Below are 15,424 nucleotides of genomic sequence, written 5' to 3'. Positions count from 1 at the left end.
TCCTACCAAATACATCACACACACACACACACACACTAGATCAGACTTCACTAGACACACACACACACACAGGTACGTGCCTCTTTCCCTACCTTGCTCAATTTCCAGAAGCCACTGCCATACTGACCTCAGAGTCCAGCATAGCAGGAAGAACTGCGGATGCTGTAAATCAGAAACAGGAAGGATTACTGAACCTGAGACATTAACTCTGATTTCTCTCCATAACTGCTACCAGACCTGCTGAGCTTTTCTGGCAATTTCTGTTATAGCAGGAAGAAACATTGGGAAACCATTTAACCAAGCCAGTGGAAAGGACTGAAAGTTTTCCTTGCAAGTATAACAAGGAAGATTCAATTGTACCTTTTAATAAGAAATTGAATAAAAGCCCAAAAGCAGAATAAAAAGACGCAGGGCTATGGGAAAAGGCAGGTAGTAGGATCATCTGAATTGCTCTTGTAGCGTGATAGCATGGGCTCAATGGAATGAACAGCCTCCTCCTTTGCTGTAATTATTCTATAAGTAACATATGAAAAAGGAGTAGGATTAGGCTATTTGGCCCCTTGACCCTGCTGTACCAGTTAACAAGCTCATGGCTGATCTGATTCTAACTTCAATCCACATACTTGCTTACCGTTGATTACTGTTCACCCCCTTTTATCCACCTCTGCCTTAAAAATATTCAAACACTCTGCTTTTCAGGAGGATAGTTCAAAACACTCATGATCCCCTGTGAGAAAAGGGTTTCTCCTAATCTCTCTTTTAAATGAGCAACCCCTTATTTTTAAACTATGACCCTTAGTTCTAGATTCTTCCACCAGAGGAATTGTGCTTTCCATGTCACCCACTCAGGATCTTGAATGTTTCAATCAAGTTGCCTTTTAACCTTCTAAACTCCAGAGGATACAGATTTGGCCTGTCCAGCCTTTCTCATAAAACGTGAAGCTGGAAAAACACAGCATGTCAGACAGCATCCAAGGAGCAGGAAAGTCAATGTTTCGGCCTGAAATGTTGACTTTCCTGCTCCTCAGAAGCTGTCTGACTTGCTGTGCTTTTCCAGCTTCACGTCTATTGACTCTGGCTTCCAGTGTCTGCAGTCCTCATGGTCTCCTTTCTCATAAGACAACTGGCACATTGCAGATACTAGTTTCGTAAACTTCTCTGAACAGTTGTCAATGCATTTAAATCCTTCCTTAAATAAGGTGACAAATATTGTACAGAGTACTCCAGATATAGTATCACCACTGCCTTGTATAACTGAAGCAAAATTCCTCTCCCTTTGTATTCAATTCCATGACAATATATTATAATATTTTCTTAGCTTTCCTGATTATTTGTTGTACCTGCAGACTAATCGACTGTGGTTCATGCACTAGGACACACAGATTTCTCTGCATTTCAGAGGTGTGCAACCTCTCACCATTTAGATAATATGCTTCATGTTCACTCTTCCAGTCAAAATGGACAATTTCACCCCCAATCTCATGATAATCCATTTGCCACATCTTTGTACGTTCAGTTAACCTATCTCTATCTATTTGGAGCTTCCTTGCGTCCTCTTCACAACCTACTTTCCAACTTACCTATATGTTGTCAGCAAATATACCTTCAGTCACTTCATTTAAGCCATCTATATTAATTTTAAACAGTTGAGGTTCTAGCATTGAACTCTGTGGCACATCAACCTGAATAGACCCATTTATGCTTACTCTGTGTTCCTGTTAGCCAGCTAATCTTGTACACTTCAATCTTCAATTTTCATCATGGCAGCGAGGGAAATTAAATTTGATTAATTATCTGGAAGTTTAAAAAAAAACTGTGACTATAATAGGTTGCATGGAATTGCTGGATTGATGTAATAACCTGTCTGTTTCACTCACAAAGGGAATAGGCTATCCTTACTTAATGAATTCCATGTCTCTTCGGTCCCATAGCAAATATGTTGCAATCTTAATTGTACTGATTGCAATGATGTCAGCCAGGTGGATCTCATAAAATATGAGTTCCCTGATTCGGGCTATTCACCTGGTCCAATCAGGGAATCCTGGCTGACAGATATAAACAGTAGTGTCAGGGCTTCTGCTCACTCTAGGAGCCAGTGCTGTGCTAGTTGGGTCAGTGTCATGTACTCTGCACGTGTAAATAAAGGGTGACTTGGTGACAAGATACCAGCCTTTGTGAAGTTAGTTCCATGGCGATGAGAGAGAAACACTCCCCTGAAAAGATTCAACTTGATTGGCTCAACATCTTTTGATTAGAAAAGGCTGCCTGAGTGAAAGTCCTAATTAAGAGCCGGAAGTGTTTCAGGGAAGGCAAGGGACTATCAAAGGGGCCAAGGCCACCTTGCGTGTTGACCAAGAAACAATTCCATGATTCTGAAAGGCCTGCCCAGTGCCATTTGCCTTGTGTGCAAAAGTAGAGGCAGAAATTAGGAGGCTGGAAAGTGAAGGAATCATCAAACCAGAACAGTTTGTGGAATGGGCAGCACCGGTCGTACTGATTGTGAAGTTCGACGGGTCAGTTTGCCTTTGTGGGGATTTCAAACAAATGGTAAACTGCTTTTAGCAGCCAGATAAATACCCAATCCCTCACCTAGAGGACTTACACACAAAACTGGCAGAGGGACTGTCCTTCACAAAGGTGGACATGAGCCATGCCACCTGCAATTGCATTTAGATAAGGATTCCCAGAGGTATGCCACAGTTAATACCCATAAGGGTTTGTACCAATATACAACACTGCCTTTCAGGCTAACATGAGCCTGTGCCATTTTCCAGCAGGTGATCGAGAACATGTTACATGCCATTTATCTGGATGATGTGCCAATAACCCGGAAGACTAATAAAAATCACTTAAAGAACTTGGACATAGTGCTTAGAAGTTTCTCCAGGGTGGGGGTATGCCTTAGAAGGGAAAATTGCACGAAATTGCTGAATTGATGTAATAACCTATCTGTTTCACTCAAAGGGAATAGGCTATCCTTACTTAATAAATTTCGTGTCTCTTCAGCCCCATAGCATATATGTTGCAATCTTAATTGTACTGATTGGAACGATGTCTGCCTGGTGGAAAAAAGCAGGCACTCCAAGTGACCTGCTTAGGCTACAGAGTCAACAAGACCAGGTTACACCCAGTGAAAGATAAAGTGAGGCTGATCAAAGGTGCCCTGGCTCCCACATCTGTGTCAGAGCTTAGGTCTTTCTTTGGGTTAATGAATTATTACAGAAAACTCTTACATAACCTGGCCTCCATTCTGGCACCTTTACATTTGCTTTGAAGGGTCAGCCTTAGAAATTGTCTCATAGCCAAGAATTAGCTTTTAGGGAAGTGAAGAAGCAGCTATCGTTGTCTGAGATAGTAGGAACTGCAGATGCTGGAGAATCCGAGACAACAAGGTGCAGGGCTGGATGAACACAGCAGGCCAAGCAGCATCATAGGAGCAGAGAGGCTGACGTTTCGGGCCTATATCGTTGTCTGAGGTGTTGACACACTACAATCCCAAACAAGATGTGGTGCTGACGTGCGATGCCTTCCTGTAAATTTGGCGACTGTACCTTCAGTTGCTTCATTTAACTCAGCTATACTCATCATAAACAGTTGAGATCCCAGCATTGATCCCTTTGGCACATCAATAGTAGTGTTGGCTCACGGATGGTCTAATGGAGAGGAACACCCAGTTACACATGCTTCCCGGACTTTAGCTGTTGCCAAACGTAGATACGCCCAGATAGAGAAGGAAGGTTTGGCGCTCATCTTTTGTGTGATAAAGTTCCACCAATGTCAGATTTATTTCCCTAAAGGGCAGTAATGAACGAGATGTGTTTTAATGAGAACTGATGATAGTTTCATGGTCACCATTACTGAGGCCATCTTCCAATTACAGATTTTGCTAACTAGATTCAAACACAGCTGCCCCCTCTCCCAATCTCCCCTCAGCTGCTGTGGTGGAAATTGAATTTCTGTCTTCAGCATTAACCTGGGCCTCTGGTTTACTAGTCCAGCAATGTTACTCTGATTGTCTAATATGGTCCAAGATCTAATAGAATGAAGGAATATGATGGATAAATGAAGAAAGAGTTCAAATTAGTTGTAAAAATATGGGGAGCTTGTAATCGGTGGGGGGTGAGGTGTGGTGTAGTGCAGAGACTTTTATGCAGTATGGCTAACTGAAACCAACTCTCACATAAAAGTTTGCATTTGGATTCTGTTTAAATGTGGGCTATCTTCTAGTGTATAACAGTGGGAGATGACGGCCTAGTGGTATTATCGCTGGACCGTTAATCCAGAGAGCCAGATAACGTTCTGGGGACCTGGGTTCGAACCCTGCCACGGTAGATGGTGGAATTTGAATTCAACAAAATATCTGGAATCAAGAGTCTAATGATGACTGTGAATCCATTGTCAATTGTCAGGAAAAACCCATCTGGTTGTCTCATGTTCTTTAGGGAAGGAAACTGCCATCATTGCTGGGTCTGGCTTACATGTGACTCCAGACCCACAGTAATGTGGTTGACTCTTAAATGCCTCTGGGCAATTAGGGATAGGTAATAAATGTCACCTCATCCCGTGAATGAATAAAAAGAAAGAAATAAAGAAAGTTATCCACAACATCATCTCCCTTTTAGCAAAAGGGAACTTTGTAATGATGGAAATATAGGGAAAGGAGGAGGTCATTAAAGCCCTGGAGCATATCCCCCACTCAGTGTAATCTTCACTGGTAAGTGATCTAACTCCATCGACTCACCTTTGCCCCATATCCTCTGCCTCGTCAGTAAAGCCCACATCCCATGAATTAATAAAACAAGAACTTGTCAGTTTTCGAAATACAATTAATCCCTCATCAACTTTCATTTGCGGAAGAAAGTTCCAAATCTCTATGGGTAGAAGAGTTTCCCAATTTAACTCGTTGGTCCCGTAGTTTAAGACTCCTTAATCATTGGAAATAATTTTTCTGTATCCTATTTATTCTCCTTCAATATCTCAATAATTTTGATCAAATCATCCCCTAATCTTGCAAATTTCAATTTACAATCCTAGTTTGTAATCTCCCATTGGAACTTAATCCTACAATTTCAGGTATCAGTTCAATAAGCCCATGTTGCGCTGTCCCAAAGATCATTATATCTTTACTCAGTTCTCAAGAGCAGAGCTCCTCAGGGGACTCCCCCTTTGGTCTAACTAGAGTTTTTTGAAACCTGACTTTCATCCTCGTAACCCTTGTATTCTGGTATTCAATACATAAAGGACAGGTTTTAATTAGCCTTTTCTATACTTTCTGCTGCTGTTCATGACATTTTAATGACCTCTGTTTGTGGACTCCAAAGTTGTTAGGCCTGTGGGAGCACAGTAGATTACAGTTGTCATTGAAATCCTATTTGCCATGTTCTTACCCCTTCATTGATCTATTATATACATAATTTTATGCTTTCATTTCTACTGCTTGCAGTAACCAAGAAGGGGATTTACACATGGAGGCAGAGGGCATGGCTGAAGAACTAAATGACTACTTTACAGCTGTCTTTACCAAGGAAGCAGATGGTGCAAAAGTCATAGTGAAAGAACAGATTGTTGAGACACTGGACCAACTAAGCATTGATAAGGAGCAAGTATTAGAAAGACAGGTTGTACTTATATAAGTCACCAAGACTGAAACAAGTACAATCAAGGTTAATGAAGGAAGTAGTAGCGGAAATTGGAGAGGTACTGGTCATAATCTTCCTATCCTCCTCAGTCCAGGAATGTTGCCTGAGACTGGAGAGTTGCACATGTTCAAAAATAGGTATGAGGATGAAGACAGTAACTAAAGGCTAGACGGTTTAACCTTGGTAAAAGGAAAGCTTTTAAAAATGATGATGGAACAAAAATAAAAGTCATTTGAACAAATAAGGAAAGCCAGCATGGATTTGTAAATGGAAAATTGTGTTTAACTAATTTGATTTGAGATTTTTGATGAGGCCTTTCATCAGAGTGTATGTGAACTTTCAACAGGCTGTATACTAGGCTAGTCAGTGTCAAATCCAATGGATTAAAAAGACACAGTGGCATTATGGATATGGAACAAAAACAGAAGTTGCTGGAAAAGCTCAGCAGGTCCGGCAGCATCTGTGTAGAAAAAAATAGAGTTAACATTTTGGGTCCGGTGCCCCTTCCTCAGTTCTGAGGACTGAAATATTAACTGTAATTTTTTTCTTCACAGATGCCGCAGACGTGCTGAGCTTTTTCAGTAATTTCTGTTTTTGTTCCTGATTTACAGCATTCACACTTTTTTTGGTTTTTATATAACATGGATATGGAACTGGCTGAGTGATAGGAAACAGGTTGGTGGTGAAGAGTGTTTTCCAGGCTGGAAGAAGGTGTACTATGAGGTCCCTCAGGAGTTGTTAAGAGATCCATTGCTTTTCTTGATCCACGTTATTGAATTTCTGGAATTTCACAATGATGACACAAAACCTGGAAGTATTCCAAAATGAGAGGAAGATAGTGAAAGACTTCAAGAGGACAGAGACATGCTGGTGGAATGAGTGGCCAGCGTAATGTAGAGAATTGAGATGTGATGTATGTTGGTAGGAAGAATGAGGAGGGGTAGAAACAACATAAAAAGAAAGAAACAGGTGCAGAGGCAGACCGACCTGGGGATATAAGTGCACACATCATTTAAAGTGTCAGAAACAGGGCTTTAGACAAAGAGGTAACGAGGCTATCATCAACCTGTATAAAACACCAATTCAGCCTGAACTGGAGTGCCGTGCCCAATTCTGGGTATTACACTTTAGGAAGGATATGAAGACAATGGAGAATGTGCAGATTAGACATATAAGAATATTTTTGAGAATGAGAACCATTTCCATGCATAGATTGGTGAAGGTGGGGCAATCTTCCTCAGAGAATTGAGGAAATTTAATCAATGTGTTCAAGAAGTCGAGAAAGAGTGAATAATGAGAATCAGCTGAAGAATGGAGAATTAGAGGACACTGATTTAAGGTGATTGGTAAAATATAGAGGCAGAGTGAGGGAAAAACAGTTTTTACAAAGTGATTGGTTACTATCTGGAATATATGGCCTGAGTATTTTTCCTGTTCTTTGAGATGTGGGCATCACTGGCAAGGTCAGCATTTGTTGCCCATTGACTTTGAAACTGAGCAACTTGCTTGGCCATTTCAGAACTGAACACACTGCTATGGGTCTGGAGTCACATGTAAGCCAGGCAGGGTAAGGGTGGCTGATTTCTTCCCTAAAGGACATCGTGAACCAGATGGGTTTTTAAACAGTCATCATGATTTCAGATTGTAAGGAATTCACAATTTTCACCATGTACCATAGTGGGATTCAAACACGTAAGGTTCTAGATTGCTAATTCAGAGAAGTTACACTACACCGCCACTTCCCTTTGCGGTGGTGGAAGATTGAGTCATGGCTTTCAAGGGGGCATCAGACAATTATTTGAAGAGAAAAGAATTTTCAGGGCCATGGAGAAATGATGAGATAGTTACTTTTGCTAAGAGCCTGTAGGGATATGATGGGCCAAATGGACCGCGGTGCTGCATCCTTTTTTCTGATTGTTTGAAATGCCACCTAGTGCTGTGCCATTGGTACATTTACATGTATTGCTTTCTATCCCATTATCTAAATCAATGGTAAATAAGTTGAATAGTTGAAGCCCTTGAGGGACACCATCACATTCTGCCAATTTGAGTACTTTCTCATTACCCCTACTCTCTGTTTCCTGTCACTTAGCCTATAGCCAGATCATTACTTTCCATTCAATTCTTTGAGCTTCAACTTTAGCTAACAGATTCGCTTGAGGGACTTTATCAAATGCCTTCTGGAAATCCATTAAGTAACTTCCCTGGGCATTTCCCATTCACTATTTCAATCACCTCTTCAAAAATGCAATCAGATCCATCAGGTAAGACCCATCCTTTACAAATCTATTTTGGCTCCCCCATGCCAGTTCTCTGATCAGCTGAATAACTTCAAGGGCACAGTTGTTTGGATGGCAGGGTTTCCTGCTCTGACACCATCCCCACTCATACCATCTAGCCCACAACTATCCACGAGGCTGTTAAATGGCTCAAGGGGAGGAAGACTATCACCCCTATTTGGGGAGAAGGACCAGCCTTAGAGGGGCATTTGGAAGGCTGGCAGCTTGCTGCCAGGTTTAAATGTGGTGATGGAAGCTGAACTGAAGGTAGGTCTGGGATAATGCCAAGGCTTGGTTGGCAGTTCTCAATGAGGGAACTGAAGTGCTTGAATGCCATTGAGAGGCTGGGGTGGGAGGGTTAAAGTGGGTTATTACCTTGGAAATGGGCAGGTGGTGGGGGTATCTCCCAAAGGATGTCCTACAAGTTGGGGTCCCCCAACCCTTCTTCATAAAATATCTGGCATGTCCAAGCCAATTTGGGGTCCACTGGGCAGCCACAAACTGCTTTTTATGAGATTTACTACCCCTCTCACCACCACCCACCTTCAAACATCTGGTACAAATCTGCCCCCTCCCTGGGTCTTTAGTCACTCTATCCTTAATGATACTCTGAGGAAATCTCCCAACAATAGATATTAAATTAACTAGTCCATCATTCAATGGATTCCCTCTGCCACCTTTTTGTTTTAAAGAACAGGGTGACAGAACAATTAACCAATTTCCAGAGAATGGTTCTAGAATGAAGTGAAATTTGGGGGACTTGTAGTTTGACCACCTGCAATAGCCTCACCTTTAAAACCCTGGGTGCTAGGCATTTGTCACTCATTAATCTCTCTATCAGTGTTTACAAGACACTTGTTCAGTCACTGACCCTGATTCATGGACTTTCCAGGAATATCTGGTACTGATCTTTCAACTGTAAATACTGAGACAACAGAATGATTCAGTGTGTCCACCATTTCCGTCTGATCATTGACAAAAATGCATGGTCCGTAACACCTCCTGTTCTCATCTCATTGTAAAGGAATGTGCATGAACTTTGATATACCTTTTTGCATATTGTCCTTTTTTACTCTTAATATCTTGTTTGTAACTATTTGCTGCTCTTTGACTCTTTCCCCTCTGCCAGAATCTGTGATTATTTTGCAGTTTTATTCTTTTTTCTTCCATATTTTAATGATTTCTCTATCATCTTTCATTATCTAATATTAGCTGTCCTTTTTAGCAAGAGGAGATTATACCCCTTTGGGGTATAGACTGGACCTGGACTGTTGTAAATTCTTTTTGGAACACCTCCTGCAGAGCTGTTTCATTTATTAACAGTTTCACCCTGGTCACTGTGGACAGTCTCTGTCTCACTTCTTCAAAGCCAGCCTCGCCTAATGTTATGTAATTCTAGCTCATTGATCAACACAGCGTTGAATATGGGACGGCCCTTTGTTGATATAGGAAATATTGCTTCAGAAAATGATCTCAGAGATGCTCAAAAAATTCATCCCCTTTCTGACCTGTGGGCAGTCTGCACATTCCAATCTGTATGATGGTTAAAATCCCCCATTAAAACCCTTGTACCTTTGCTGCACATATGTCTCCAGTTATGTTTACACTGTACAATTTCACAGCTGCAACCGGAAGCCATTACGGAATTTAATCTTTTTCTAATTAAATCCTTTTCTAATTCTGCCGATGAAGTCTCTACAGCTTACTTACGTCTTGTTACATCCTCTCTTGTCTTCAGTGTGATTTCATCCTTGTTTGCTAAGGCTACTCCCCCAACCCTTATTCAGGGTGACCAACCACCCCAGATTTCTCAGTGCTCTCCTTTTGTCCTGGGTCAGGTCACCCCGGGATGTGTTTTGCCCCATGTCTTTGTACGCACTGTCTACAAGTGTCTGACTCGGTAGCCCTGCAGTTCTGGGTCACAGAGAGAGAGAGGTTGAGTGTCTGAGGTGTTGGTGGGATCTAGTCTGGGGTATCTCTCTGCTATAGGATCTCTGTACAAGTGGTGTTCCTAAGGCTGCTTACTTCTTATTGTATGTAAGGTTCCTCAACATCCTGTAATATTTCTTTATTTATGATTGTATAGAGTAAATTCTCAAATACACTTCCCCAGTGCAGTGTCTGAGACTTTTCTCTCTTCACAGGCTCATTCTAGACTGGCTTTGTCTCTCTTAATGATGTCAGAGTCATATGACCAGTTACATCATGATGATTTACGTGAATCTCATTATACCATCTATCCTTATCATTTTCATGCACTTTCCTGGAGACCAAAACAGCACACTAGGTGTCGTATGACGGAGGCCCTATACAATTGCAGCATTTCCTGCTCCTGTGCTCAAATCCTCTCACTGTGAAGGCCAACATACCATTTGCCTTCTTCACCGCCTGCTGCACTTGCATACTCATTTTCAACAACTGGTGTATAAGGACACCCAGATCTCTTTCCATCTTTCCAAATCTATCACCGTTCAGATAATAGTTTGCCTACTTGCTTTTGTTACCAAAATGGATAGCCTCACATTTATCCACATTACTCTGCATCTGCCATGCATTTGCCCACTTACTCAGCTGATCCAAATCACAATGAAGCATCTCTGCATTCTTCGCACAGCACAACCTCCCACTTAGCTTTCATTCAATTTGTTCCTATACTGTGTGTGTTTGTCCCAGTACCAGTTTCCTGTGGAATGGAATGACACTTCAGCAAACCCCTCTTTCAGCCCCGTGCTCATCCTTTTATTCTGTTTATTCTGATACTAATTGAGATGTGACTGAGATGCAGTGAATTTAATAAAGTACTGTGGATGCTGGAGAAACTCAGCAGGTCTGACGGCATTTGTGGAGAGAGAAACAGAGGTAACATTTTGAGTCTGATGTAACTTCATAACTGAGATCCAAACAAGAGCCATTGAACTCGACATATTACCCCTTGTAAAACTTGGGGGTTCTGTTCCTTAATTTTCTCTGCTTCCTGATATCCCACAAACATACTCTTCCCTAAATCGCTTCCATAATGAATCATCCCCTTTCCTCCAAGATCCCTTCAAACTGGTTTTAAGATGTCATTCCTCCTAGCACTAAGAGAGCAAAAGCCATGTGAGATTCTCAACCCTGCTTACAAATGATGCTACTGGACCCATATTTATGGAATCCCCTACCATCACCACATTACTATCCTCCTCCTCCTCCTCCTATTCTTACAGTCCACTGCTGTACGGTGCCATTGTGCAGGTTCTGGTTGTCTTTCCAATCGTTGTTATCCGCTTAGAAAAGAGGCACATTGTACTTGTAGGATTTGATCAATTTCTGTGGTTTCCCATTGTCTATTTCACCTGGATTCTTCCCCTTCCGCTGTTAGTCACACCAGCCCCACTGTGAGCCTGTACTTGTGCATGAGATGTGTCGGAGGTCTGGAGCAAAACTGTCCAGATGCCTACTGCCTCAAACTAACATGAATTAATGCAAGTGCTGGATGTGAGAAGAAGGTGTAATTCCCACAGCAAAGCATTCCCACACTCCCCAAATTCCCGACTTTTGCACACTATCCTCACTCTTTTCATGGCTGCCCTGTTGGAACTTTTGTCATGATGGAACAGTTTGTAATGCTGGGAAAGTGAAAGATGGAAATAGTTGGTTTATAGATGTACGAATTATAAAAATGGGGAACTGCCACAGCAAATAGATTCTGAAAGCATTTTCTCATTTCCGTAGGACTTCACCCAATTCAATCAAAGTCTATTTACAGTGGTTAGCGTCATTGATATCATATTGCACCTTGGTTTCTTTTATTCCATTTATAGAATGTACCCACTTTCTTCAGGTCTATTGACTGAGAATGGATGGCATGAAAAAGGCCTTCTTAATTTCTCTATTTCCCTCTCATGCTCCAACTTATGTTACTCAGAACTTACAACATTGTGAGATAGTAAGAACTGCCAATGTTGGAGTCTGAGATAACACAACGTGGAGCTGGGGGAACACAGCAGGCCAAGCAGCATCAGAGGAGCTGGAAAGCTGACGTTTCAGGCCTAGACCCTTCTTCAGAAATGGCTGGGAGAAGGGTCCCGAACCGGAACGTCAGCTTTCCTGCTCCTCCTCTGGTGCTTGGCCTGCTGTGTTCCTCCAGCTCCATACTGTGTTATTACAACATTGTGATCTTTCAAGTCATCCCAAAATTCATATCAAATCTGCTGACACTGTTTGAGGTTATTTGTTGACCTCTGGCTAGTGATGGCTGAACTCTTTAATAGTTTCTCCTCTCTACCCTGCCCCCACCACCAAACATTGTGCAATAGTTGCTTAGACTGTTACTGACTCTCTGAAGCTTGATTCTCTGTGGTCTGTAACCTCATAACTAGTGTACCCTTAGGGCTGTGTGACTGCACAGTAATCCAGAGGTCAGCGCTTCAGGTTCCCATGGGTGTAGTTATGCAAAATAATTTACAGTGTGCACTTAAATAAACGGCCCAAACACTCCAGAACAAAATTACAGGATGCATTGGTTATGGTGCTCCAAACCCAAGGCTTCAGTTTCTACCTGCTTTTCCTGATCCACAAACGAGACAGTCCTGTTTTGGAGACTGGGTCAGTAACACGGAAAAGAGCCATGGAAAACTGACATCCCTGCGATTTCAGTGATGGCATGATTGCCAATGGGCAAAGTGCCCACCTCCAGGAAGTGAACAGTTGATTTACAGACATAAAGACCCCTACAGGGCCTTTTTACACAATAATACAATACAGCACAGGAACAGGCCCCTCAGCCCACCAAGCCTGTGCCAATTCCTGCACCTTATTTAGACCCGCTGCATATTGCCTATGCATGGTATCCATCCCTCTGTTTGCCTCGTGTTCATGTGTCTATTTAGATATGGTGCTGTTGCCATCTCATCAATGGTGAATCTGCCTCCTGACCCAAAGAGGTGGCCTCCCTGTGACAGCCCTGGAGGTGGGAGCTGAGGGTCATTTGACCTTCACAGCGAGGCACTCACTGCAGGTACCAATTTTCCACCAAGTTCAATACAGATACAGCCCAAGCCAGGCTGTTTTCGTCTGAGCCTGTAACAGAGGGGACAGAGAATGCAGTCCCTTCAGCCCTAGATCAGAGAGGTTTAGTTTTCAACATTTGCCCATATTACTGTTTTGCATAAGACATTTGTTAGATCTCATCTGTCGTGTTGTGTACAGTTGTGGACACCCTATTATTGAAAAGATGTTAATGCGATAGAGAGAGTACAGAAATGATTTACTAGAATGGTTCCAGGAATGAGGAACATCGGTCATGTGAATGAGTTGAAGAAGTTGGGACTGTTCTGCCTTGAAAGAAGAAAGTTGAGTCGAGATCTGGTTTCAAAATGATGAGCAGGCTGGGTAGTGTAGATCAGGAGAATCTGTTCCCCTCATAAAAAAAGAAAGAGGTGCACAGATTCAAAGATGAGGGACATTGACATACAAACAAAATGAGGGTGATGTGAGAAGAAGTTTTTTCACTCAGCAAGTAGTTAGGGTCTGGAATGCACTTCGTGGAAGTGTGGTGGAGCCAGGTTCAATTAAGGCATTCAAGAAGGGCATCGGATAGTTATTTGGATAGAAATGGTGGGTAGGGATATGGGGAAAAGGCAGGAGATTGGTACGAGATGATACAACCAGTACAGACACGATGGGATGAATGGCCTTCTTCTGCACTGTAATAGTTCAGCAATTCTGAAGAACCTTCTGAGAGACCACAAGTTCCCTGGCTGTCTTAACAATCAGCACAGCTCCCTGTGAGTCTGGCTGCCCTACCATCTGGGCTATCACAACTATCACCCATGGATACTCAACTACAAGAAGGTGGAAACATTGTTCTTGAGCAGTGACCCATTGAGATCATCAAGTTTAACGGATGGTCACTTCCAGTTAGAATTTAATTACTTCCTTCATGCAATACACTTACTCAGGCATAGATTAACAGCTAGTGATTTGAAACTGTTCGTAGTATAAATCAGAATTAATGCATCTCCAACAAAGTTCAGCCTTGCTGTTGGAGCCCAGACTGGACATAAATCGTGTTGCTTGCTGTGGTTCCCCATTAATCTTAATGTTTACTTAGGAATCGCTGGGGTCAGTGAGGAAGACCCTTTGCAAATTATCTTTCACTCACAGGGGGTCAGTGAGCACATTTCAGAATAAACATGAATTTCAAAAACAAAAAAGACCATTCTAAAGCAAAAAGTTAATTTAAATAAGTTATCAATAAAAGTGACATTAAAAAATGTCAAGCAGTAGGGCTAAAATAAAATATCTTTTGCCATTTCTGTTAAGAAGCAGAGCTAGAAAGAGACAGATAGGCCCCAGTTTCTGGTCAGGAGGGAGGGAGGAGAATGGAGACCAGGAGCAGAGTTTAACTAACACTGACTGTGGTCCACCACTCCGAGCAGGCCTGGGCAGAATTCACCTGAAATTGGGAAGTGGAAGTCGGCTGCCTTTCAGCCTCAGTTTTCCTCCTGTCTTGGCCTACTTTGTGGGCAGGTTCTTTCAGAGTTGGGAGAGGGGTGAAGAGGAGGATGGAAATGGTCAGAGCGTGACCAGCTCAATCCCCACCCACTCACCTAGCAACCCCCTTCTCCACTGACCTGCCTAATTCTGTCAATCACCCTCCTCGGCAGGACGCAATGTGGCCTACAGACTCTCTACTGTCAAACACACCTGCCCCGAAAGGATCAAACATCAGTTTACACTCAGATTGTTTACATTTTTGAGCGTCTATCAATGACAGATGATTGTTGTTGCTGTGTCAGTGATGAAGTGAAGCGCAGAGACTAAACACATATCTTGGGAGTTTGATAAGCCTGAGTAATGTTCCTATACCTCTTTATAATGGTTACTCAAACATCTGGAATTTGTATGTCATCAGGCTACAGCAGAGACTCGGGCTGTGATACAACAGAATCTGAACCACCAGCTGAGCCTCAGGCCAAGGTGCGGAGTAACATAGCAAAATCCACTGTGGAGCCATGTTCCCAAACTTTCAGAGAACCACAAGAAAATACTGTGAAAGTTCTACCGGACAGGATCCAATGTGGGGTAGGTATTGACTGTCATATTGTTCTTACTCAGTTGCCATACAGTATTTTTCTGTGTCACCAAAAATGAGTTGCTTTGAAACATAAAATCTGAACCTAGTGCTGAGTTCATGCCTTGGTTGTGCATACAAGCTCTCAGTTTAAAAGAATTGATTAATGCTAATAATTTAATGATCAAAGTACGTATAGAAGTACAGGAAAATAGGAGCAGGAGTAGATCATCCAACCTGTTATCATAGAATCATTACACCGTGGAAGTAGACCATTTGGCCCATCAAGTCCACACCAACCCTCCGAAGACCATCCCACCCAGATCCCTGTAACCCTACATTTCCCATAGCTCATTCACCTAGCCTGCACATCACTGGACTGTGGGAGGAAGCCTGAGTGTTCAGAGGAAACCCACGCAGACATGGGGAGAATGTGCAGACTTCATGTA

At 42.4% G+C, this 15,424-nt stretch overlaps 1 protein-coding gene across 1 annotated transcript in view; it reads left to right on the top strand.

The window, feature by feature from the left end:
- pik3ap1 (phosphoinositide-3-kinase adaptor protein 1) overlaps positions 1–15,424 on the top strand; it is a 143,787-nt gene that overhangs the window by 71,342 nt on the left and 57,021 nt on the right. Inside the window, exon 3 of the mRNA XM_020528231.2 lies at positions 14,817–14,986. Within this exon, the coding sequence (XP_020383820.2) occupies positions 14,817–14,986 (170 nt within the window). The remainder of the gene's footprint in view (positions 1–14,816; positions 14,987–15,424) is intronic.

Source organism: Rhincodon typus, chromosome 34, assembly GCF_021869965.1.
Source record: "Rhincodon typus isolate 14 chromosome 34, sRhiTyp1.1, whole genome shotgun sequence".
Lineage (NCBI taxonomy): Eukaryota > Metazoa > Chordata > Chondrichthyes > Orectolobiformes > Rhincodontidae > Rhincodon > Rhincodon typus.
Note: the sequence above shows the minus strand (reverse complement) of the source record. Positions and strands in the feature narration are given on the sequence as shown.